The 27753-nt window shown below is 38.9% G+C and overlaps 1 protein-coding gene across 1 annotated transcript in view; it reads left to right on the forward strand.

Moving 5' to 3' along the window:
- Window positions 1-22128, forward strand: part of NALF1 (NALCN channel auxiliary factor 1) — a 407113-nt gene extending 384985 nt beyond the window's left edge. The window contains exons 2-3 of the mRNA XM_075265299.1: window positions 10233-10404; window positions 21618-22128. Of these exons, the coding sequence (XP_075121400.1) occupies window positions 10233-10404; window positions 21618-21916 (471 nt within the window). The 3' untranslated portion in view covers window positions 21917-22128. The remainder of the gene's footprint in view (window positions 1-10232; window positions 10405-21617) is intronic.
- Window positions 22129-27753: the final 5625 nt, after the last annotated feature.

Here is a 27753-nt window from a genome sequence, read left to right on the forward strand (position 1 = left end):
GGCGTTCCTCACCGCTATCACAGTTACAGCGCTATAGGCGCTGCTGTGAAGAAGGGCGTTCCTGACTGACTGTCAGAAACGCCCTTCTGACAGTGAAGAGCTACGGTACCGGGACCGATAGCTCTTCACCGGGAGCACAGAATGTGAAAGCTTGAATTCAGCGCACTGTCGGCTTTCTAGCAGCTTTCTAGCAGTGTATTACACTGCATGTGTCCCAGGTGGTAAAAGATCCTCTTTAACTATGCCTCATCTGTAAGTGGGTATTATACTGTGTGTGAGCCACTAGAGGAGCATTATTATTCTGCATGGGGACCACTGAGGGGACTTTATACTTGGGTTATCAGTAATTGCAGGTCATAATTTGTGGAGTGCACTAATGGAACCTTATACTGGGGCAATAAAAGGGCATTATATTGTGTGGGAGCACAAAGGGACTAAGTGGTAATCAGCAGGAAGGGGTATAGATTTTTGCCAGATTTCTGTATGTCCTCTAAAAGTTGGACTGTGTGCCTAAATGGGGGTTTTACATTCCCTAGATCTCAATCCAAACAACTATTCATCGAATGTACTGTAAAAACAAGCCTAATCCATGGAGGCCCCATCTCACAACTTACAGGACAAGGGCAGATTTAGTATGCCTTGCACACTACTTTTCTGGCGTACACAAAAAAGTCCCAACATTGTTTTGGGGTTTCTTGGAAAAAAAAAAAATGCGACTTTCTTTTTGTTCCACCTGTTCCATTGGGCCTCACCAGATTTAGTATCATTTACATCAGAAAACTGGTATAAATGATGCAAGAAGTTTACATCAGCTCATAGCTTTTTGCTATAGGTACATGGTCCGGTACAATGTGTGCTTCATAAATCTCCACCAAAGAATCTGTTGTTGGCAAAATCTTGGTGCCAAACAACTGTTATGGCAGCACAATTAAGCAGGTGGATTAAATGTCTTGATGTTATGGCTGGTTGGTATATAAAATAAAATAAAAAATTATATAGTATTAGTAGTTCAAACTATCAGGTTTTGTGGAGAATCTGAAATTCCTTGAAGCTATCTATTTATATTGGAATGCTTCTGCCAAAGAGAATTATTCTAGTTATGACATTAAAATAGAGAATTTCACTTTCAGCTACATCCTAATACAGTACAGCTCCTGTCAGGAATCTGTTTAGCTACTCTTGCTTTTAGGTTAACGTGCTGACCCTTGAAGCTTCTGCAGTGTTCTCCTAGGCTTATCCAATTAGCATCTGAGGAGGTTTAGTCAAACCCTCTTCCTTCTCGACCTTGTGTGGCTTCCATATCCTGATTGTTTGTGCTGGCCTGCTCTATATTAATCTTTGTTATTTAAAATCCGCTTGTCTCCTGATTGTAGCTCTGATGTTACCTCTTGACTAACTTTTGGCTTGGATGTTCACACTCCTGATTTATCCTCCTGGTTCTGATCTGTCTTGTAAGGTATTGTGGGTCTGGTTTGACAAAAGTTCATGGAGTGTTTAAAAAAAATGTGACTTGGTCAACCGCTTTATCAGTGGAGTATAACTCCTCATCGATGGCCTTTTGAATAGGAGAGGTGGTGCATTAGTCTAAATTTGTTAGGTTTTTTCTTGGGTACTATTCCCAGGGGGAAAATCCATAGGTTAGGCCACGGGCCTGCCATCCAGCCAAGGGAAACTTTTTTTTTCTAATCTTTCTGAATCTATGTGTGGGTGTTGTCAAGTAGATTGTAAATTCTTTGGCCATAATTTTTGAGTGTCTACGTAAGAAGAGATTTTAAAGCGATAACAAAAGCCTGGCTGCCACCAAAAGATGCATTGAAAGTCTAATGTCCTTTTGATTCCAATAGATTGATGGAAACACAGCTTTTCTCTGATGAAATTATTTGTCACAAAGCCACGCTGTACCACTAGGAATCTGATAGCACTCGCCAGTAGAATCAAGATCGCAAAACAGTCGTGAACAATTTTGAGGTCCTTTCTTACCAATATCACTGGCAAAAATGGCAAAGACTTGAAGTTAATTGGAAACTGTATATGGTATCAAGCGATATGGCTGCTTTTCCTAATCCTCCTTTTTTGTATCTGAGACCATATCCTTATCAAAGTTAAATTTTTCCAGAGGAATAAGAGAAAATATCTCTACATATTAATCTTTCTATATTTTCTCTTTTTTCTCCTGCTTTAAATGTGGCCTGAGGGGACCATCAAAACAAATGTTGATTTTGCCCCTTCCCGCATTATCTAATCTGTCTGTGGTCAGCTCCTTCTGAGTTGCTTCATCTGTTGCCTCGGTAACTGGAGGAGTCGAAACAGGCAGCAAAATTCCACAGAATGGGATATTGGACGAAATAACCATGGGGGAGCCAATCCAAGCATTTACATGTGATGGATAGGCAACTTGAGGAAAACCAATGCATATGTGTAAGTGTATCAGAATATAGGGGGCACATTAACAGAGGACAAAGAAGGATGTGATGGGTTAATCCCTGCTAAAACACCACATGTCCCTACCGCTAAAGACATGAGACATGAACAGTCACTGGGCTGATTACAGCTGTCCTGTTGTCTTCTGTTCCTTGGTCATTGTCCACAGTAGAGGATGAAAAATACCCAGGTCTGGATGCCCACTGCACCACAGCTGTTGAGGCCACATCAGCGTCATGAAGCCTCCTGTGGCTGTGTACAGGAATGCTGGGAGATAAAGGAAGAGCTGTGAGAGATGGAGAGTTAGTAATCCCAGGACTCATGGTTGTCTCCTGAGGAGAAGGGTACCAGGACCAGACAGCAGAGATGTCCTCCAATGATCTTTAGCCTCCTGTTCGGCTTACATTGGTTAGTGGCTTTTCTAGCCCTACTTCTACCTGGCCTGGATGGTGGTAGATCCTGAACTAAGCTAAACTGGCAGTAAAGCGCTGCAGCTGTTCGGGTCTTGCTAGTAGGACCAGGTGAGGGTTGAGGAGCAGTCCATGCATTAGGATCCTGCTAGAGTCAGTCCGAGACCTTGCAGTGTACTCCAAAGTGTCTCGGAAGGGACTCCTTGCATGAGGTCAGTGTTTTCTGCCTTTCGACGGGCTCAGGCACTGTGGGGGTCTGGAGTGACACACTTATTCCTATGGAAGAGGAGGCCAGTTGCACTGAGGTAATGCGGGTAGTTGCCAGGTGCCGGAGAGACTGTAGATAGGCTGTCCATGGTGGCCATGTGTACCTGTGGCTGTTCCAGCAGTTCTGAAGCCTCTTCACTGGGCCTGGTCATATGTACAAGTAAATTTGTCCCCTCACACTGCTCCTTACTCACCTACCCCTCCCATTGTCTAGCTACAAAGCATGCCAAAATGTGAACCCCATACATGGCTTACCCCTAAATGCCTCCATTATAGCCAATTCTCCATTATAGCCAATTCCTTGTCATGCTGGGCCAATGCTATCTTCGCTGCTCTGAGCCCTTACTTTACCTTTAAACAACAGTTCACCCAAACATATCTGAAAATACTGAAAACTGGAGGGTCCCTCGGGATGGATAAACATCTGTAGGAAAGCATCTAGTATCTCTAAAGGAAATTGTATTGCTTACAAATTTTTGCAACAAAGACGTGAAGCAGAACTGAGTTGTGTTGAAATAAATTACTAATCCATGTAGGGTCTCATGATAGCTCACACTAGTTTCTTGCAGGTCTTTGAGAAGTGCAGAGAATACTAAAACTGTTAAATAATAGAGTAGTATGCTAGACCACAGCTTGTCAGCCTGTTTCAATGACGGACAATATTTTGAGTTGAAATGTTTCCTTGATAGTTTGAAACATCCCCGTAGGCACATAGAAACTGATTGCATAACTAGATGTACTGTATGTCTTTGCCAGGAAATACTCTTTGCGTGAACCCAGCAATATTGGCGGCCAGTGGACGTGGGTAAACTTCCTTTCTGGATGTGAATATGAATTTCACAAAGAGAATAGTTGTGTAGCACAATATATGCAGCAGATGGGAAAGCTGCAACCTTTGCTCTAGGACGATCAGCTTCACTGTAAAAAAAAAAAAAAAATCCATCACAGCCTAAAGACAATGAATACTTACTGTAATCCCCTTCTGCCATACAAATGTAAAATGGCAATGAAGTCTCTTGTTAATAAGATTGTACATGGATTTGCAAAGTATTTAGTATCAGTACCTGTCGACTACATGTTATGTTTCCAAAGCAAATGTACTATACATATGGAAGATGTGGATATGTATGGCATTACAAAGACAGAACACTTGTTACACTAGTACTACAGTACACCTGAGCTCTCTGTAATAATCGTAGAAGAGAGAATACAGATAGAGAGGAAGGAACTGTTATCATGGTGTTCATGAAATACCATTTACCTTATGGACATTCTAGAAGTGGATATACTGCAGATGTTGAAGAATTCATTGGTTAATAACCACATTATATATCATAAATGGTTGTAGGTTTACAGGAATATGGGTATACATTGGACTCCCAGTACTGTGCCAGTGCCTATTGGATCACCAGGGGCGTAACTACCATAGAGGCAGCGGAGGCGGCTGCCACAGGGCCCGGGCCATTAGGGGGCCCGGTGACAGCTGCTACCGCTGCATTTTTTTTTAAATTGGCCGTTATGGGCCCTATTTACTTGCCGATCCTGGCTGGGTCGGGATCGGTAAGTGACACCGCAGGCCCCCACAAATGCTATCATTATACTATTATAATGATCTGCGGGCCAGGAGAGGTAAGGGAACGTAAAAAATACTGTTACTTACCTCTCCACGATCCTGACAGGCCTTCTTCATACTTGTCTGACGTCTCTGACGTCACATGAACCCGGCCTGCTTCCCGGGTCATGTGACGTCCGACGTCATTAAAGAAGGACGGCAGTGGAGGCCGACAGCATAGGAGCCGGGGACAGGTAAGCAACAGTTTTTTTTTTAATGTTTTTATTCCCCTGGGTCTCTAATTATTATACTCTGGTGTCTGAAAAGACCCCAGAGTATAATAATTGTTTATGGGTGTCCACAGTGGCATATAATACTGTGTGCAGGGGACACTAAGGGACATAATACTGTGTGCAGGGGCGACTAAGAGACATAATACTGTGTGCAGGGGACACTATTGGGGATAATACTGTGTGCAAGGGCCACTATGGGGGATAATACTGTGTCCAGGGGCCACTAAGGGATATAATAGAGTGCGGAGGAGGGGGTCGGTCGAGGTCTTCGGTGTCGGTTGAGGGGGGCCCCATGTCAAAAGTTCGCCACGGGGCCCCGCCATTCCTAGTTACGCCACTGTAGATCACTATGAGTTAGAGAAAGCCTTAGTATTATACTTTTTAGGGACACACTTTATTGTCAATTCATTTTTTCCCCTGCAATGCCGAAATTATTTCAAAACAATGTTTGGCAAAGGGGTTGGCAACCTGTTTTATATGGTGTGATGATATTTTTTTAAAAAAATCAAAGACTAAGTACAGAGTGTACCATACAATAATTGTAATAATGTCAATCTCTGACATGAAAGTCATAAATCACAAATCAGATCAGTAACCAATTAATTATTGGTTAAACTTATATTTCAGTGTGATCCGTCTCTTGTGATAGGATCACAAGGATGATTTAGAGTTGGCTTATACATTTACACAGACCGATATTTATGTTGACTAAATTTATACAAACTTTCCAGTCTTGTTTACATGAATGAACACCCACTTTGTCGTGTTCGTCTGCCATCTTATACTTTTACACGTCTACACATTTACACGACACTCAAGGTAGAAAACAATTGCTGACCTCTGAGCAGACTAGCTCATTCCCAGACACAATGTCACAGCTCATGATTCTTCCTTAGTATCTTCTGTGCTATAGCATCACAGCTGAGAGAGTCCTGTGCCAGGTGGATATGCCAGAAGTGCCGAAGGTTGCTGACCCTTTCCTAGATATTTCTTCCACGGTAACAATCTGGTGGTTCCTTTACTGAGAGCCTTAAAATGATCTTGAATCAGGTGGCTGAAATTGTCATTGACTTGAAGCTCCTACTTTTGTCATTGTCATGTGCTGAGTTAATAACTAAGGGAAGATGCATTTATAACTTATTATATGATTATACGATTAAGCATGCCATGGTGGATTGGCTGATTTGGTTGTCTGTGCCAATTTGGATGGTTCTGTTTGTCTATTAGTATGACATATAGATTGGTTCACTATGAAGTCTTCTACTTTCTCTTATTGCTTTTTTTTCCTAATTGACTGTCTGATTATTTATTTTAATAAGATGTAAAATTTAGTTTTGACCCCAAATATTGGATTGTGTGCATATTTAACTTTTTGACAGATTGAAGGCAAAACTCTACAAATTCAGATTATTTTGACACTATACGTTACTGAATCCAGATAATTATTTCCTGTGATACATATGTAGAAAACTTTAACTTTAACTTAACACAACAAATGTCATTGAAAAAAGTCACATTAACACGACAGTGTAGAAGATAATGCCATATGTTAAGATATACTTTGGGACACATATAGGTCTGAATTCTAGTTTGTTCAAGTTACACGTGTCTTCACGTCAAGTGTAATTTAGGTGCACATTACTACATGAACTTGATTCTGATCTACGGTTTCTATAGTAGAAAGAATGTTTTACGTGGAAGACGCTGTAATTGTTTCTTGATGAAGAGGTATATGGTAAAAGGAGATACATCATTATTAGAATTCCATATACAGATGGAGTAGTTAACCCTAACTTCTGCAGAGTGATATCTTATCAAAGAAGACAACAAAACCAATAAAAAGTCATTGAGAAATGGTTTCAAAGTGACTTTTCATTGGTTCTTGTTCTCTCCTTTGAGAAGATATCACGCTGCATCTGTATCTGCCATCTTAGCTATTAATGTCTCATCCTTTATATTGGTTTCATTTGTTAATGAATTTCTCTATGTCACACCAATATGCCTTAATGTTCACCAATGTTATCATAGGAGGCAGCAGAAACACTGATCATTGTTTCTAAGAAGCGAATCTTGCATAAGCATTAGTAATTTCTCTAACTATAGGTAAAGTTCCTTGAATTAGAGAGACAATATTGGACACAAGCTCCAGCATGACTTTGCTCTTAACAGACACATCAGGCAGCCATCCTTATCCTGCTACTTGTAAATTAATGCTAGGAAAAGTTGTATTAATTTTAACAAATTGATCCCTGGTGGGAACACCATGTAATGTTGGCCAAATTATCTGCATCAGGATCAGTAATGTACATTCGAAGGGAAGACGCTGCTAGGAGGAAAAAAATGTACCCTTAAGGCAAGTTTATGATTGTAAATTTTTCAAGATCCTAGCAATATTACTCCGCTACACCATGACTATTAAAACTGTAGTGCAGGGGTCAGCAACCTTCAGCACTCCAGCTACTGTGAAACTACAATGCCCAACATGCTCCATTCATATCCATGGGAATTCCAAGAACAGCAGAGTAAGTATGCATGCTGGGAGTTGTAGTTTTACAACAGCTGGAGTGTCGAAGGTTGATGATCCCTGCTCTAGCGTATAAAGCAGCACTTGCTATAGATCTAGGAAAAATTAAGTTCATATATACAGGTCTCTCCCCCCAATATTATCTTTTAAGCTAAAAAGTTTCAGGACAAACAGTGTTTACCATTGAAGAGACCCAGTGTGTGTGTGTGGACATTTATTTAATGAAAATTCTCCTTAGCAATAAGTATGCAAATTAGCCAATCTAATTTTCACAGTTGTTTCTTGACACCCCTGCTGAACAGATATTTGTCCTGTCAAGTGAATGGCCAACACAGTAATACCTAAAAAAGCTGCTACAAACAGCATGATGCTCAGAGTACTGACTGGCATCCGATGTACATAGTGAAGAGGTTATTTCAATCAGATTATTGTCATAGGTGCTGAGAGTCAATTGGCGTACAGTAGGTGCTGAGAGTCACCCATCAACTAATATCAATGGTGTCTATTAAAGTTGGATAACCCCTTTAAAAACAAAGTTGTTTTTTCTAATAACTCAACAGTAAGAATTAAGAAGAGCGTCCAATATTCTAGGCACTTTGGCTGGATTGGATTTTTCCAACATTGTTTTAAATATTTTTATCTTGAAATATTACAGCAGGGTTAGGCAACCTTCCGCACTCCCCTGTTGTAAAACTATTACCCCCAGCATGTATATTTGTTCTGCTGTTCATGGAAGTGAATGGAGCATGTTGGGAGTTGTAGTTTCACAGCAGCTGGAGTTCCAAAAATTGTAAACCCCTGTATTACAGCATGTTTGGTGTGCAAACTGTACTCCATACAAATAAAGACATTGTTTCTCAGTATTCTACTGTAGTATGACCTGGTGAGTCAGTTTATACCTCATCTGATATCATCCATAACAAATATATAGAGCAAGTAACTATACTATCCACTTCACACATCAATGCCAGAGCTGACAATTATATAAAGTAACGTGGGAAAAAATGTCAACTAGAACTGACCCTATGCCATACTTTTGTAAAAGGGTGTAATATATGAAAATCAGGCAGTGCTATTTCCAATTGAGCATTGCACCTTGAAGATTATTATGATTTCTTGGAGTTGTGAATTGTGTAAAAGATTTGGTTAGTGAAATGTAAGTTGTATATGGAAGCAGAAAGGGTCTGTGTATTCAGTGAACTGCAGAATAGCATTGGATTGCTTCATGTTTAACCATGACTAAGTATTGCATAATGGACGGTTCTGGCAATGTAATAGATATGAATGGTCGGCACGTTTTACTGTGAACATCAAAGGGACTTTTTAATGTATATTGAATCTTCGAATGGTTTACATTAAAGAGTGGTACATTTGTATAACTGATTTCATTACTTGTCTGAGGTTTATGCAGTAAGGGGGTCATGACCTCTGTCGCTGGTTACAATAGCTAAGCATGCTGTGTACTATCATGTTGACTTTCATGTTGACCTATGAATTACTCATAGAGAGCAAGGTGTATAGGAGTATAGGAGGATCCTTGGAGACTTGTTTCCATTGAGCTGAATATTATTTTACCTTCTAATGAAGTTGGGGTAGAACTCATAAAGTTCTTGTTAAATGTATTTACACTTTATTTTATGCAAAGATTGAAACACTATTACTTTATTTGAGACTTTTAGTTTTTTATATACTGTTGAAACTTTATTAACATGTTTTCAATGTACAGTAATGTAAAGGATCCGTTTTAGTCACACCAACAAAAATGATGTGAATAAAGGGAATCAGGAGATAGAAATCAATGAAAAGTAATACAAATTAACTGATATATTTCGCTTAAGCTCCATGCACACTATTGTATTTATTTTGCGCTTCGGATCCTTAGTTACAGATAGTATATAGACCCCTTCATTTCTATGGTTCTAACATGACCCATATTATTCAGAGGTCAGTGTCAGGGCCATGAACTTGGGAAATATAAAACAAATCCTATTCCTGTTCATTTTATGGTCATCTCATTCATTCATGTGTATGGGTCCAGGAAAAACATGGACAACACATGGACGCCATCAGTTTGCATCCCTTCTATTTTTCATCAGTAAACCTATGGTTGTTGGATGGAGCCTAAATGATTCGCCCATCTATTGGGGTTGTCTGAAATTTCTAAAAACAAGGAGGTATGGAACAAACATGCCAGTGTTCAGCAACCATGTTTGTCTTCCAAAAACTGCATTTCCCCAACTGGGAAGTTTAATTGATAATGTTGATAGTAGGATCCTTTATACAACCAATCCTATTATCCGGACGCCTGTATGATCTAAAGTTTAAGCCGGCCTTAGTCTACTTCTGTACACATTGTTCTGTTGACTCAGGTTGCGTTATGCAGTTAATATACTGTAATTGATGGAAATGGTGTTTAATAGGGTTTTTCACGTGTTATATGTAAGGAAAGAATATTTTTTCTGAGTTTGCACAATAGATTGTAAGTAAGAGTGGAGCAATAATGGATAGACAACTCCTAATAGGGATATGCGGCATTAGTGGCCTCTTCTGCAGACTGATATATCATGGAAATTAGCTGATGTACCCGATGAGAAATATAATTAGTTTATCTTCTAAACTGCACAGTGGAGATGTCAAAATAATTCTTATTATAAATCCCTGGTGTAATGGTTGCTCATCTTTTAAGCTTACTTGCATGCATTTGTCTGGACCCCAATAAATAAAACAAACTGCTATATAATATTACCTTATGTTTTATTTTTCAGACTGTCTACAAGTCCTGGCTGTGTTCCCAGTTTTTTGAAGTTACACAATCTGAATGCAGTAGCAAAATCCCTTGCAAGCAATACTGTTTGGAGGTACAAACACGGTGTCCGTTTATATTACCAGACAACGATGATGTCGTCTATGGTGGACTATCAAGTTTCATCTGTACAGGTAATGAAAATGGAGATATGTATGTTTCATGTATTATTTCACGTAATGAAAATGGAGATATGGGACAATGAGTAGACGGAAGTCATATCTAGTAATGTGATTTATGAGTTATTTTTATTGCTTATTATTGTAATTATGTATATTTTGATTGTTTTGATATTATGCTTATTGCGTATCCTTATATAACCTTTTATACAGTTTGTAGATGGAATAATATTTCATTCAGGATCTATGAACATCTCTTATTTATATTTCGTTATACCATATCACTCTCCTTTGAATGTTGTTATCTTCTGGTGAATGCATGGATATTTTGTATATACTGGCCTCACTTGACTCTGCTGGTGTCTTAATGCAATTTTATCTGTTATACAGCTGAGTTAAGTACATACATGCGGTCTTCCTGTGATTGGCAGCACGGTCACATGACTTACAGTCACGTGATGCCGCGGCCCGTGTCGCCGTCACCTTGGTGATCGCCATGTGACTTCCAGTTTTATTCTGTGGGTGGTATCCTTTGCATTGATTCTTCCGATCACATGATTTGCATCACTATTACCTTGCCGACCGTCATGTGACCTCTGACTTCATTCTGTAGGCGGCATTCTTTGTTATTCTGTGAATGGTATTCTTTGCATTGATTCTTCTGATCACATGATCTTTCTGGTCAAATGGTTTGCATTATGTGACCTCAGACTTCATCCTGTAGGCGGTACTCTCTGTTATTGGTCTCCCTGGTCACATGATCTGTATACAGTCGTTTATTGGCTGTTTATTCCTATTTTAACCCTCTCCTTGCATCATGGCACCACTCCTTGACAAAGGCACGTATGCTGAACCGCGCGTTGGGGTGGGCCCTCTGCTGTTTGTAGGTACAGTACCTGGATGCACCATGAATATGTAATGCTATATGCTTACACTTGTATTACCTCTCTGTTCCTGGATGTGCAGCGGCTCTTTGGATGTGAGACTGGGTTACTCTTTCTGGCTTACATGCTACCATTGTTATTATGGGAAACATTATTTACACACATATAGATTCCTGATCTAATTGTTTGTATAATTTAATAGTACTTTTTTGATGTACATCTACTTATTGACATTGATGTGTGTATGTTTCCATCCCTATACCCCTGGTGTTGCACTGCGATTGTACACCTCCTTGGCCCTTATTCATTCTCATGTGTTGTGTCCCTCCTTGTTTGTTGTTTTTTATTATGTTTCAATAAAGTATGGTATTTTTAAATTTTCATTCTTCTGTGCTTCACCTTTCTTTTGTGTTTTTAGTAATGTGATGTAGAAAAGTTTCTGGATGTATTAAATTATGTTGTGATTAATATTTGCAGGCAAATATTGGTTCTAAAGCTGTCCATACACAAAAGGTTAATGTTGGTCAGATTTCTGCAGGAACAGCCATATATGTGAGCCTTCTGACTTTCCCCAGGTATAGGGGGAGAAAAGGATCAGGCAGTCGGATTTCAGCATGTCTGATCTTTTATTTTTTTCAAGAAAGATAAACTATCTTAGGCTAAGGCCCCACGGGCCGTATCCGCAGCAGTAAAGCGCCGCGGGAAGAACCATTGCGTGATCGCATTGCGGTTCTTTCCGCAGCGCTTTTATGAGAAAGTTCACAGAGTTTTCCTCTGCGGACTATCTCTTAACATGTTATCTACGGGAAAGCCGCCAGCGTTTCCGTAGATATGATTGACCTGCTGCGATTTGAAAAGCCGCAACGGCTTTGCAAAACGCAGCGTGTCTGCGCTGTGATCTTTTTCGCAAAGTAGGGATGGGATTCGCATGAATCCCATCCACTTTGCCTGCACTGTACAACACAGCGATTTTTCCCGGGCAAATCGTGGCGTTTATGTCCCGTGGGGCCCCGGCCTTAAGAACCGATGGTGGTAAATTTTGTTCCCTCCCCATATTCAGATCGCTCAGTCAAGTGAAGCATACCTGTGCAGAGAGGATAGGGAGAGATAGCTGTTAGCCGAACAACTGTTAGGTTAACAGTTATCTAATCTATCCACATATAGCCATCTTTAAAAATATCTTTTTAAGAAAGATTGAAAGTTAAACATTTTTGCAAATATAAGTAATTGAAAATTCTGCAGAGTTTAAAAGATTTTCTATAAAAATCTTGAAGTCACAAGTCGCGATCTTGCTTGGTTGCCAATGGATATGACCACAAATGCAGAAACTTCCTATGACCTGGGACTCCTCAAGAACCCAGCCATGATTTCCTTATTGTAGCCGGGTTATCAGGGAGGGGCACTACATGTATGAGAAGATATCCCGGCCACAATAAAGAATTCATGGCTGATTTCTAAGCTTAGAAAGTTCATGGTCGTAACCACTGGCAACCGATCAAGACAACAAGACTATGAACACAAGATATTTAGAGAAAATCTTTAAGACTCAGCAAAATGTTTAATTACTTATATTTGCAAAAATGTTTAACTTTTAAATATCTACAAATGTAAAAATAGTTCTGTTCATGGGAATACCCTAAGCCTGGTTGCTCCACGTTGCAAAAATGCAGCATTTTACAGTACCTGCAAAGTGGATGGGATTCTGGCTAATCCCATCCACACATTGCAGAAAAAAATCTGCAGAGAAAATGCTGCTTTTCTAAAATGCTTGTGCATTTGAAAATCACAGCAGGTCAGTTATGGAAACGCTGATGTTTTTTTCATCGGTATAACAGAGGCAGCAAGGGCTGGTTCACAGGGAGTTAATGCACACGCCTTCTGGCACATATACACATGTCAGAATGTGAGCGCTCAAAACAGATCACATTTATTTCAATGTGTCGTTTTGCTGCCGCAAAATGACGCGCGCAAAATTACACGCGTTATACGCCTGTAACAACACATTGAAATGAATGTGATCTGTTTTGAGCGCTCACATTCTGACACATGTATACGTGCCAGAATGCGCGCGTTAATTCCGTGTGAACTAGCCCCAAGTCTGAAGAGGAAAACTCTGCAGACTTTCTGTGAAAAATGCTGCAGAAAAACTGCAATGCCTTTTTGTCACTGTCTTTTCTGCAGCATTGTTTGGCTGTGTCTCACTATGTGGGGCATTAGTCTAAGGCTGGGACCCCATCGGCTGGAAATGCCGCGATTTGGCCACGGTGGAAGCGCCGCAGTAAAAATCGTGGCATTGTACAGTACTTGCAAAGTGGATGGGATTCATACGAATCCCATGCCCGCTTTGCGGAAAAAATCGCAGCGCGTACACACTGCGATTTCCAAAACCGGGGCGGTTTTGAAAATCGCAGCATGTCAATTATATCTACAGAAACGCCAGCAGCTTTCCCAATTGTAACAGAAAGTCCACGGAGGAAAACTCAGTGAGCTTTGAGTTTAAAGCACTGCGGGAAGAACCGCGATATGTTCACAATCACAGCGCAGTTGTTCCTGCAGCGGTTTAGCGCGGCGGTTCTGGCCCGTGGGGCCTTAGCCGGAAAGGGTTTATTGGACCCATGTCACTGAATGCTGCGGCTTCTTCACTACTTACCAAGCACTGAACTATACTAAGTTATACACTGTATTGTATAGTGGGTGTGCTTGGTAGAGCAGCTCAGCCCCATTCATTTGAATGGAAATGAGCTGCAGCATGGCCATCAAAATATTATTTTAATTTTGTGCCTTGTTTGCAAAGCTGTTTTATCACTTTTCAGGTTCGTTTTAACTATATTAAATTACAATATTGAAGGTTTTGAAAATTTGCAAACATTATGAATATGTTGTGATTTCACAGAATTCTAGTAATTAGTAATGTTTATATTCAAAGGGTCAGACTTACATTATGATTTATTTGTAAACAAAATATTTACATGAATCCACCAATCTCACATTTCAGCTATTTCTGAATTTTTTAAAGCCTTCAGTCTTCACAATTTACAAATGCCATTAGGTAAGTCTCTAGCATCTCCATGTGGCCACTTTAAGAAACTGCAAGACATTTATCTTATCTGATATTAGCTCACCCTTGTGCTGCACTCCCAAGAATATAACTGTAAGACATTAGAGTAAGTTTCTAGCCAAAAAGCTTAAAAGTCAATTAAACAATTTAATACATTGAAGAAAATAAAGGAAAGTGTACACAATGTAAGAAATATATTCAGTATTATATTTGATAGCAATAGTTTGTCCATTATAATTATATACGTTATTTTTATAAATGATTATGATAAGAAGCTTGTTATATCTACTTGTCAGCTATGGCTTCATATGGCATAAGGAGTCTGTCTCAGTGAAACTATCCATATTGCTGTCACATGTAAATGAGGAAATTAATATTTCTAATTACCGTAAATATACCTACAAATAGAAACAGTTTACCCATTAATATAGCTTGGAGGCAGAATCAAGAATAAGAGCAGAATTTGCCGCCGATTTTGATGCAGAATCCATCTTATAATAAGTGCCAGATTCTGCTGTGTGAATAGGCCTATAAGAGGAATGTAATTAATGACTAGAATAACTCAAAAATCTTCTGGTCTAATATACAGCCATATACCAGGTCAATGGGAATGTCAGACATAGCCGAACACTGTACACTGGGCCCTGTACAATTGGCCAGTGCAAATAATAATCCTGATTTACCATTGCTCCTTTAGGCTGGGGCTCCATGAGCTGAAAATTGCGGCGTTTTACAGAACTTGCAAAGTGGATGGGAATCATGAGAATCCCATGCCCACTTTGCGGAAAAAATTGCAGCGTACATACACTGTGATTTCCAAAACCGTCACGGTTTTTAAAATTGCAGCATGTCAATTATATCTACGGAAATGCCGGCAGCTTTCCCATAGATATAATTGTAACAGAAAGTCCGTGGAAGAAAACTCAGTGAACTTTCTGTTCAAATGCTACGGGAAGATCCACAATGCATTCACACTGCAGTTGTTCCCTCAGCACTTTAGCACGGGGGTTTCCTTAAGGCCCACCTAGTCCGCCGCAGCCGTGGTCTTTTGCCATGCAAAAGGCTTTGGCGGAAACACATCTCATTTTATTCTGCAGTATTTTTCACAGATAGCTCGCAGAGTTTTTCTTTGCAGATTTTCCGCCCTTGTAATACCTATACAGAAAACATCAGCATTCCTGTAGGTATAATTTCCATGCTGTGATTTTCCATTCCCTTTTCCGCTGCTGATTTTTTTTCTTCAATGTGTCGATGGGATTAGTCAATTTGTGGATGGTGACAGATCTTCAATACGTGGATCATCAGGCTGATCTCCCTCCCTACTTTCATTCATTCATACATCACATATTTGTTCCAGAATTTCAGTTGTGAAATCCATACTGAAATTTTGCCATAAAGGATATTAAAGCGTGGTGCGAAATCTGTGACTGATTCTAGGCATTCTGTAGATTTAGTAATCCACAATATACCTCATCTGTTATGGAAGCACAGTGGTCTTAGGGTGCATGCACACTACGTAACGCCGGGCGTGTATGAGAGCCGTACACGCCGGCGTTACAGCAGGGCTGCCGAACACTTCCCATTCACTTCAATGGGAGCGCTCGTAACAGCGGCGTTTACGAGCGCTCCCATTGAAGTGAATGGGAAGTGTTCGGCAGTCTGCCGTAATGCCGGCGTGTACGGCTCTCATACACGCCCGGCGTTACTCAGTGTGCATGCACCCTTAGTGTGGATTTTGCTTGTTGCAATGCAGTGAATAAAATCTGCAGTTCAGTTAGCACCATAGTCAACATCAATATCCACATATGAAACATATGGTTTTTTTGCAGACTTTAGTATCAAAAATGTACGTCCACTCCAGTGGATATAAGAAGCTGTGATTTATACAATAAGGCCGGGGCCCCACTGGTTTTACAGTACTTGCTAAGTGGATGGGATTCATGCGACTCCCATGCCCACTTTGTGGAAAAAATTGCAGTGCGGACACGCTGCGATTTACAAAACTGTCGTCGTTTTGAAAATCGCAGCATGTCATTTATATCTTCGGAAACTGTGACGGCCTTCCTATAGATATAATTGTAACAGAAAGTCCGTGGAGGAAAACTCTGGGAATTTCCTGTTGAAAGCGGTGCGGGAAAAACCGCAATGTGTTCACCCCACGGTTCTTCCCGCAGGGTGCTTTACGCTGCATTTCTGCCCAGTGCGGCCTTAGCCTAAAGTATGCTTCTGCTCAGACTCTCCTTGTCTCTGTTTTAAACACATCTATTGATGCCTGGGCTCACATTCAATTTGGCTTCCATCCAATATACCTATTGGTCCAATTGCAGACCGACTTATCAGGACTTTTAGGCTGGTTTGACAGGGAGGAATTTGTCATAGATTTAGGAGTGCACTTCACCCCCTAAATCCATGGCAGATTCCATCCTGAATCTACCTCTCATTGCTTTCAATGGGAGGCAGAGATCGCATATCAATACAAAAAAAAAAAAAAAAAAAAAGAGTCCTGCTCCATCTTGTCACAGATTCTGCGACTCGGAGTCCTTGCTGATTTGGTCCATTCATCGGCCCTATTGCAGCAATCCTGCGACTGAATACAGCAACGTAAAATTAAGAGGAATTTCTCCTCATTTTCTTTTGCGTGAAACTAACCTTATCCTTACTTTGGAATTCACAGAGCTATGGATTTAATGGATATAATAGCCTGTCTTTTATAAGCCATATGTTTTATTTTTCTGTGCACAAAGCCATATGCGGGACATATTATACTTTGTCATGTAATATTCAATACACTGTACTAAGAAGCTGGAAAACATTTCAGAATGGGGTGAAAAGTCTGCATTTGTGCCATAATCTAATGGATTTTTATTTTGTTTACTTTGCAGCAAAAATTACATTACCCACATTTTTTTCTTGGAGTCACCACATTCTGACACCTGCACTGTTATATTTCCATATATAAGCAGCTGTGATATTTTTTTCCCTGGACCATATGTACTTTTTATACGTATTTGGGGAATGTCTTGAATGTTTTAAACTCTTTTTATTAAAGTATGTTTGGAGGCAAAATGGCAAAAATGTTGTTGTCTTCTAATATGTATGTATGGATCATCCCGAGCTATTACATTGCCATCCCTGAAAGGTGATGTTGTTAATTTGCCAGCGAGTGCAAAATTGATTCTGTCAGATTGTTCAGCACATACAGGTGGTCTTAAACTGATCGTTCAGTATATACTGGCCCCTTTAGTCACCTTAACATCAAGCAAGAGGGCATTGGTGCATTGGGTATATCATGGAAAAGTATTCACAGAGATGATCGGTCCTAGGATCAGCTGGTGGGATGTATGAATTGTTGAGGAAATAGGAAGCAATACTGCTCAATATGGAATATTAATACAATTCCATTCCCACCATTGTAAATTGATGGCCATTCAGCAGCACACTTAGTTGGAAGTTGTGTTTTCTGTATAGATATAAATTGAAGAAGAAAGTCCACAGAGGAAAACTCCACAGACTTTCTATGAAAAGTGCTGCAGAAAAAAAACCAATGAATTTCTGATAGGGTTTTTCCCTCAGCTCTTTTTCACTGTGGCTCGCTATGTGGTACCTTAGCCATATACATTTGTAATTTCTGTGTTTTCAGCCGTGGGGATACCTCATTCATTTATGTTTGTATGTGATTTGTTACATTTTAAATATTTTATAATTTTTTACTGTTTTACCAACCCCCCTGGGAGATCCCTTGTCCTTAGCAATACAACTGTATTGCTGTATATGGGAGATTCACTAACTATTGAGATTTGCTACTGGAAAGCCTCAATAGCTTTATAACTATGAGAAGCCTGGAAGCTTTCATAAGGCTCCCAGCTGCCATAGATGTAGCATGATTCTGCAGTCTTACAGCATCTGAGTTGTACTGTAATGGAAAAGCTATGGGGGTGGATGCTCATAACAGAGGGGCACCTGAATGGAGATTGAAAAAATAAAATAAAATTCCCTCGATCAGAGAGATCGCGGGCATTATCATCACATATCCCCTGTATAGAACAGCTGAATCTCAGTGGCTATGGTGGCTGCTATGCTTCAGAATTGCCGCCATATTTAAAGACCTGACATTTGTTGTACTATGCCAAAGACAAGCAAAGAGAATCAATGACTACCTTTTCAGACTGACAGCATGTTTGTAATACAAGGCTTGCAAACATTTCCAGGAAATGACATTTTGAAATTATTACATTTCTGCTTAAATGTATTGACTGTTGCAAAATTAACCTGAACTTCTGAAATTGGTTGAACTGTTACAGCGTGATATTAAAAGACACCAAAAAAAAATGAAAAATTATTGTAAAAACATTTTTCTACGACTTTTCATTGTTTTTTTGTGATAAAATATCATGCTGCAGTCATTTATCCGATTGCAAAGGTTTGGGTTAACTCTGCTACATGTGTATATCAAACTGCATTATGAGATAGTTGTATCTGCTGGTGACCATTTAGTCAGCCTCTAGATAGCCTGGATCAAAACTAAGTACATCTATAATGGGAGAGAAACTGAAAAGAACTGCCCTATGGATTCTTACCTGGTGCTTGTAGCAGACTCTATGCAGTATTGATACAAGACGTTGGCTGTGTAGGTCAGACTCTTGGCACTTGCACTACAGTCTACAAGCACACATGGTGCCAGTTCAGGGGTCCATATGGCTTTGCAGTAAGGGGCAGGCATTTCCCATTTTTTGTGTTGACATTGATGCACTTACTGTACAGTATGTTGGTTTACTCATGTAGTTGCACTTAAATAAATGGTGTTCATGAAATACACCTATCGGAGGAACACCCCAACTGTCCCGATCTCCAGGTATGCCGTGAGGTGCCGAATTAAAGGAAGGTGTGGTAAAGTATCGAGCTCGGTAGATGTACAGAGACACAGACACACACAGTTCTGTTTCCAAAGTATCGAGAAAATTTCACGATCGCGATCGGAATTCCAAACACGATCTTTTTACGTGGGATCAAGATCGGTACTATTTCTCACAATGCTTTGCTTAGCCTTCACACTGAGTATATGTTCCGCTCATTCTGAGCAGAGTGTATACTCAGTGTGAAGGCTCCAATGCGGTTCTATAGGAATGAATGGAAGCAGCCGGCACACAGCCTTAACCCCCTGCACGCCAGCTGCCTCCATTCATTCTAACGGGAGACTAAACTAACATCTCTAGTAGCTACTTACCTCCAGAGATGGCTGGTCTGCAGTGCCTGGTGTTCTTCTTCGCCTCGCTGCCGCTCCATGCTGCTCTTCTCGCCTCGCTGCCGCCGCCTCCCAGCTTAGTGTTTAAAGAGCTAGGAAGGCGGGGCTTGTGGCTTAGGAGAGTGTGGGAGGGTACAGGGCGGGGAGATGTGACGTCTCCGCTCCCAGCACCCTTCCACACTCTCCTAACCTGGGAGACAGGGGAAAGCGAGGCGAGAAGAGCAGCATGGAGTGGCAGCGAGGTGAAGAAGGACACCGGGCACCAGAGCAGCCATCTCTGCAGGTAAGTGGACACCAGGGGGGACTAAGTAGCCAGAGGATTAAAAAAAAAATCCTCTGGCTACTTAGTGATTCACTACACAGCGTGGATTCTAACAATTAAAGCGTTCAATCCGATCTCCGATTAATAAAAATATTCTATTGACTTGCATTGGGATCGGAATTGGGATCGAGATCGGGTTCGAATGAAAAATGATCGGAAATCAGATTTTAAAGTCGATCCTGAAAAGTCAAGATCGGCTCAACCCTACTGACTATATTAAATCATTCTACTTATAGTAGACCTTGAGAATATTTCACATAATATTTTTAATGAAGCCTAGCTCTTATCACCAAGTCTTCCCAGATAAGGGGAGTATGGGAGTGTAGAGAACATTCTCAAGGACTTATAACAGGATGTCCCATTCAGAAAATGCAATAATCAGCATTGTACAAAAGTACTATCTCTATTCACCAAGAAAGTTTCTGCAAAGGTTAAACATGGAGTATACGGAGCAAGATGGCTGAATGAACTAATGTCTGTCTTATACAGACATTCTGTCCCTCACAACATCATATTTATAGAGCTCAACAGAAACAGCGTATGGTGTTTTTGCTGTACAAACAGGCTTTTCAGACTCCTACATTTCTTAGGATATGTGTAGCAGTTACCCGATACTTTTCTTTTTCTTACTGATGGTCTTTCTGCTTTATAACCATTCTGCCTTTTCAATAAAAAAAAAAAAGACTTTTCACGCACTGACTTCCTGGCGAGCTTGTGGATGACTTGTGTTTATACACGGGAGCCTATGAAAGGTGGCAGAGATGAAGAGTAAGGTAAAGAGAAGCAGGTTAACCCATAATGCAATAGGGGGGGTGTCTCAGACTACCACTAACAAGGCACTGTAGCTAACCTATAGTTAAGGGTTAGAGTCATGCTAGAAACCAGCACAATGACAAAATCTAAAGAAAATAAATAGCAGGCAGTCATTTTCTATAGGTATTGACTTACATATAATATTTGAGCTCCTAGCAGGAGGATACAGGTGGGGTGCTCTCTAATAGCACCTAATTCAAAATCAATGGGTGCAGTGTTTCCCAGCTGGTGTCCATATATTGGGAAATATTGCATATTCTTCCCTGCAATTTTCTGTCTTAGTAGTTACCCCAGTGTTAGTAAAGTAACTGAGTGAATAGCCTAAGTAAAGTAAGTTTTCTTAGTAATTTACATGGCATAGAACCAGCTTCCAAATCTGCTTCTGCAAATACATCCACAGCAGGTCTAAATACCCAATGTTTCCTTGTCCGACCTTTTCTTGGCTTTATTTTACATGAGACTGATTATATAACTGTTATTTACATGCAGTGAATCTGTGAAGAAACTACAATTCCCATGATACATCTTCCTGCTCTCACTCTGTACATTTGCTGCTCACAAGGGTAGGGAGGAGTGAGCTTGCAAACAAAACATCACAGCATCATGTGACCTCAGATGTGGGAGTGACTTCTGTGATTTCCATATAGGAGAGAGTGGAAAAAAGAAGGGAAGGGGATACAGAGAGTGAGAGCAGGTAGATACATCATGGGAACTGTAGTTTCTTCACAGATTCACTGCATGTAAATAACAGTGATACAAGGAGCAGCAAGTAAAATAACACCAAGCAAAGGGTGCACAAGGGAACAGTGAGGATTTAACACTGATGTGCAAGTATTTGTAGCTAATTTATGGAAGGTGGATAATCCCTAGGAATATTTCAGAGCCTGATGAAATTGTTTTATCTTGCAGGGCTGTATGAAAACTATCCAACCAATGCAGAACCAGAATGCTGTGATGTCAGATGGGATTTATCAAGAGATAACCAATCCAAAGGGACTAAAAAACAACAACTGGACTCAACGTTGTGTCACAGGACGTCACTCACAGCTTCATCAGCATCCAGACTGTGTAATAGCAGACTTAAACTGTGTGTTCTCGTACTGATACTATTACATACCATACTAGCAGTTTCAGCAGCACAAAACTCAACAGGACTGGGTTTTGAAAACATAAGAATTTTGGAAGACCATTCAACAAATGAGGAATAGAAAAAGGGAAATATTTCACTGGAAAGACACACCTCTGGCCCACTCCAGCAAAACGCTACAGTCACATGTAATAGAAACGAGGTGCTTGTACCTTACGACTCATTTTTACAAGTCAGTCTGTGTAAAAATGGCAAGGCGGGCCAGGCTCCAATCTTCAAGGACAACATGGGACAGCTTTTTATTGACTAAAAGGCTGTATGGTGACTTAAATTTCTCACACCATTTTATACACTGTGTTTTAATGTATGGATTTTTGTTTGATTTTGCACTTGTTAATACAGGATTTTATTTTTTGGGATGGTTTCTCAAAGCTATACTGAGTCTTTTCACTGTCTATATATTTCTAGCCATTGTCTGTACTCATCTTTTATGTCCTGTCGATTTCTACTATTGAAGCAGAAGTGCTATGAACACAGCATAGCAAACAATAACAACACTAGTTTCCACTCTGCCCATATAAACCATTGTTTTACCCATCTCCTTGAAGCAAAAAAAATGATCACAAAGCAAGAAATGAATAGGATCTGCTTAGTCTTAACAGTATGGCGTAATATTTACACCCAGAGTCCTGGGACATTGTTGCTCAGAGTGGGTAAATCTTGTGGACTTTTGCTGGGAGTGGGTTAAAACAGTGAAAAATAACACTCTTTCTCAAAATTTTGGGCAGTTCTCCCATTTTATGTGCACCTATAGCAAACTGTGTTGTTCCAGTTCCCATTTCAAAGAAAACAATGTCCAGTCTTTTCACTGGTCAGTTGAACATGAGCAACCTTTCAGAATTCTGTATTGATCCAGTTAAGCTCAGTGAGTATAATAGTTGAAGGCCTTCACATTGGAGGTACAATTTTGGCATTCATTGTGAATTCTGTTTTAATTTCTGCTGTAGTTACAGTATTTCGTATCAAACATAAAGATTTATTTGTGTATGTATACTAGGGACATGCGGAGAAGGGAGTTGTTACAGGAAGGCCCAGAGGATCACTGAAGCCTTTTATAAATTGCTAATTTCCTCCTAAACTAGCAAAGCTATGGGGTCTATGTATTCAACACAAAGATTTTTCAGATTTACTGGTGACATGGGTTTTAGTCAAGGCGATCTACAAGCACTGGTTGCACAGGGTAAATAAATACCCTATTGGGTATTTTACAATTTATAGTTAGGAATAGTAATATGTAATTGTTGTAATTGCTATAAAGTAGTTATTATCATGCTTTGATGGCACTTGTCTTGGCGATTTACAATATACGTATCCATTGGTAAGCTCAAATTGAAAGCCATAGCTGTTTCCAAAAACTTGACAGTACATTAAACAGATATAGAGACCAAGTGCACAGAGCCTGTATGGCAGTGCATAGGGGCTGTATCACTCCCTACTATGGAGCTAAATGGTCTCCATGTCCTGCTGTATAGGTCAAGTACGTTACGGTATGTATTGAGCTATTTTCCTCCAAAAGCAATACTTAATATAGAATCTAACAAAACAAAAAATTCAACATGTAGTTAAAAGAGAGCCCTATTATAGCAGCATAGAAAAAGTTGTTAAAGAGCCATATGCATATGGTCTCATATATACAATGACCTTTCATCTCCTGGGGTGGTGTCCGCAAATGGTCCGTAATTGAAAACCCTCAATTGCAGACCATTTGTGGTCTTAAACTATGGTCGTGTAAGACCAGCCTAAGGCTGCAGCAAAAAAGTGCTGTGAAAAAAATTATGGTGGCATGTATCGTGAACAGATTTTTTTCTGCAATGTGTGGATGGGATTAATCAAAATCCCATCCATTTTTGCCGCAGCATGTAGTACACAATCTGAGGCCCGGCCTTAAAGATCTCCAACCAAAAACCAACAGCAGTAAAGGGGATTAGAATTTCCAGGCCTAAAGAAAACCCAAACCCAGATAATGTTCCAAATTAAAACCAACAAGTGTATCCTCATAATACAAGAATAGGTATGTACAAGAGTCACAAGAACAGGATGGTAGCATGCAGTAGCCCCCGTGACTATGCTTTTGTTTCCCCTCAATGCCTGTGAGCACCAGTTATTGAACCCTCTGTACCAGTCTGAGAATGTTAATATTCAATGAGATTATGAAGCTCATTGTAATCTGTTACAAAGAGGCCTATGACGTTTTATGTATTTCAGTGTGCTTAAGTGGAAAACAGACCATGCAGTGCTATACAGTATGTTCATAAGCATTACCTCCATGGTACTAACACATTGTGTTGCTCTTTTATTTTACATTTTGCAGTAACATTAAAGGAAGGAAAATTTATAAGGGCTGTTAAAATAATTAAACTCAGTTTCCTTCCTATTCTCTTTCTACACTTGGGAAGTGCACTTCAAAATGTTTGCTGTGTAGCAGGGATATGAAGGAAAATACTTTCAAAGCAAACACTATGTCTTGATAAAGAGGCCTCCCCTTTTATACGCTTCGTTTTTACTTCTTGTCTCTGCTTCATCTACTACCTGAGAAACGTAGGAAGAACCAATACTATGCATTTTTCACTTTTAAGAAGTATTCTCCTTAGTTCTAATCATAAAGAAATTGCGCTGAAACTCGGACACGAGACATTTGTATATAATTGCGCAATAATAAGAAATTGCACCAGGAGTTAAAAAAAATGAAAAAAAAAGAATAAAAAAATAGAAAAAAAATCTATATATGTATACTATTCTGTTTTTATGACTCATCTTCAGTACCATCTTTATGTTTGGGAATACATGGTGCTTTTTCTTGTCGGTCAGGCTTGTTGTATCTTCATTTACATACTGCAAAAATAAGACTAGTAGAATGAATACTATAAAAAAAAAAAGCCTTAATTAATGGTAGAATGTAGATTTTAGGTAGATAGTGTATTTAATATAGTGGAGCAATAACTGGGTGGTACGTAAGTACAGTAGAAAAGAGCAAAGATGGAGCAATGGTAAAAAGCACTTAGTGGGTGAGCTCTTGTTCAACTGATCTACTGTTTGAGTACCTGTATGTATGGTCAGTAAACAGTTTGTTCTAACCTTTATCTACCTCTGCTGGGCAAAGGCCAATCAACAGTCTTTTCTTTATGTGTCGTACTGTGTGTATTATGTGTCATACCAATTCCATGTCCATTCATCTTTTTACATATTGCACCATAACAGTAGCAAGGTTCTTATAATTCATATCAATAAATGGTACTTTGGATTGTCAAAATAATACAATAATACTTTTGAAAACTCTGGAGCTGCTGTATTCTTCTATGGTATTACTGGTAAATAAGACTTCTATGTTTGGCTTCTGCATGAAAATGTGGAATTATGATGGTGTCATGGTAGTCAAAGACAAGATTCTAGAGGCCAACAAATATTATGAGATTATTATAGTTATCAACATATTATAATGTGAATGAACAGTGTACCAGATGGTATGACTGGTTCATATATTGTAAGTATGTATCTCACGTCAAATATGCAACTATGACTGGCAATGATACACTATCCTCTACTATCTATCTATCTATCTAGCTATCTATCTATCATCTATTTATTTTATTATCTATCTATCTATCTACCATCTGTTCATCCTATCTATCTATCTATCTATCTATCTATCTATCTATCTCCTATCTATCTATCTATCTATCTATCTATCATCTATCTAATATCTGTCTGTTACTGGAGTGCAGGAATAGCAAAAGTCAATTATGATTCAGTCATCATTGTTCTATCACTTATTGTTGTTACACTGAAGATTCTAAGGATTCTGTAATACACCAATAAACCTTGAAAAGTTTTAGACCCTTTATTTATAGAGGGTTTCCAGGTTCTATTGGGGCTCAGGTAAATGATATCAATGAGAGCTATATTCAATATACAATATATAGTGTATTTTATGAATGTATCAATATGTGTGTGTATATATATATATATATATATATATATATATATATATATATATATATATATATATATAAATTATAAAATGAGATATCTATATCTTCATTTCTGAAAAGTATTTCCAGTAAAAGTATAAATGCACATTCATTTTTTTGTGAAGGTCACCTGACAGTTATTTTTCTATTTTAATTCTAGCTTTAATGAATAATTGTATCCGCACTTTTAATTATAAATAAGGCTATGTTCTTAAAACTGACCTGACTTATATAAATAACAGTATATAAATAGTATATGGTGACCTATTCCAGCTATAGAATGACTTAGCTAAGACAATATAAGATTCTATAAAGCAGAATTATTTATGAAATATATTTTTATGACGATACAAAGCGATATTTATTTTGGGCCAGACAGTTTACAAGCAGAAAATATGTACTTGTGTTTTACTTATTCGTAATAATATCTGTTTAAGAATCATGGGTACGTCGGAAAGAAATAATATAAAAATAGATTTTTAGTAGTATTTTTACATAAAGATTATTGTAATTAGTTGCACTTTTTATCCCATAGAAAATGAGAGTGAGAAATCTTTTATTTATTTATTTATTTTTGCTGTGAATGAAATGTTAAGTGTAGACATAAAAATTACAACACAAAGAACCTGCTTGTGCAATAAAAATGTAATGTTCACCTATTTGATGTTTCTAGCAGACCTCTCACAGTGTCCCTACTGCCCACAGATGGAAATATTAGCAGAATACAGGCTACCTCTATAATAGCATATACTGTATATTTCTGATGAAGCATCTGGTACAGGTTGCCATAAAACAGCCAATATGTTGGACTTGTTACTGCTACAATATGTTGTCTTATCTAGGGGCACTATGTGAAAGATAAGTTGAACGAGGTTCAGCTTTACCAAGTCCAGATGGGTTCTCTGGTTAAGTTGCTTATTCTGGTTCCTAATCTTTCTTGCAGTTTATCAATACATACATGCTGTTTATGGCAACCTGTTTCTGTTCCTCGACAAGCAGAAAGTCTTATTTTGTAAATGCTATGAATCTTTTGCTTCTTATTTGTTTTATTATATATTTGATTTTGCTCTTTTCCAAGGTATATTACAGAATTACTGTTTATGCAATTGCCAAAATAATATAGTGTATAAGTAGAATATCAGTTTAGTTTATTAATACACGTTAAAATTTATTTTCTGGCCCCAAATTATGGTGAATATTACAGTCAGAAGCAAACAAGGTCTAGAGTCTTATTTACCAGTGGCAATTTGTCATAATATATATGTTATGCCTAATGCCTTTTATGTCTGTTTCCTTATGTATCACTGAGTCTTAAATCTGAATTGTATGTGTTTTCTGTTGTCTTTTTATGTTGTTGATCTGCTATAACTTGTTTGTATTTACATTCCCTTTAAATATTATTTTTCTTTATTATTTTCTTTACTTCTTTTTTTTTTTTTTTTTTTTTGTTCAACTTGAGGAATGGCTACTGCTGTATAATGTGTTTTCCTTTACAAAGTACTTCCAGTGTAGCAGTGAGGTCGGCACCTCCCTTTTGGAGACTGCTCTAAAACTGCAAGCAGACAAGTACCTGCATTTGAGATGAAACAATAATAATCATGTATGATGCAGATTTCATTCCATCCCTCTGCCATCAGTAATATTTGTATGGCACAGATTTGAGCATGCTTGTGTTGTGTGCATCTTACTTTGCCAGAATGAATTTGCATCTTGCCACCATTGTAACCACTCTCCTTTACCACCCCCTCATGCTGTATGCCTATACATACATGATTAAAATGGTTAAAAAAAAAACAAGAAATACAAAATACAAAACAATATTTCTGGAAATCATAATAATGGTTTTTATTTTTGTATTCTCGTGGTACAGATTACTGCCATGTCTCTTCTGTCTTATTTTCAGCAATAGGGAAAATCCACATTTTGTGCA

The sequence above is a fragment of the Leptodactylus fuscus genome, chromosome 2, assembly GCF_031893055.1.
Source record: "Leptodactylus fuscus isolate aLepFus1 chromosome 2, aLepFus1.hap2, whole genome shotgun sequence".
NCBI classification, from domain to species: domain Eukaryota; kingdom Metazoa; phylum Chordata; class Amphibia; order Anura; family Leptodactylidae; genus Leptodactylus; species Leptodactylus fuscus.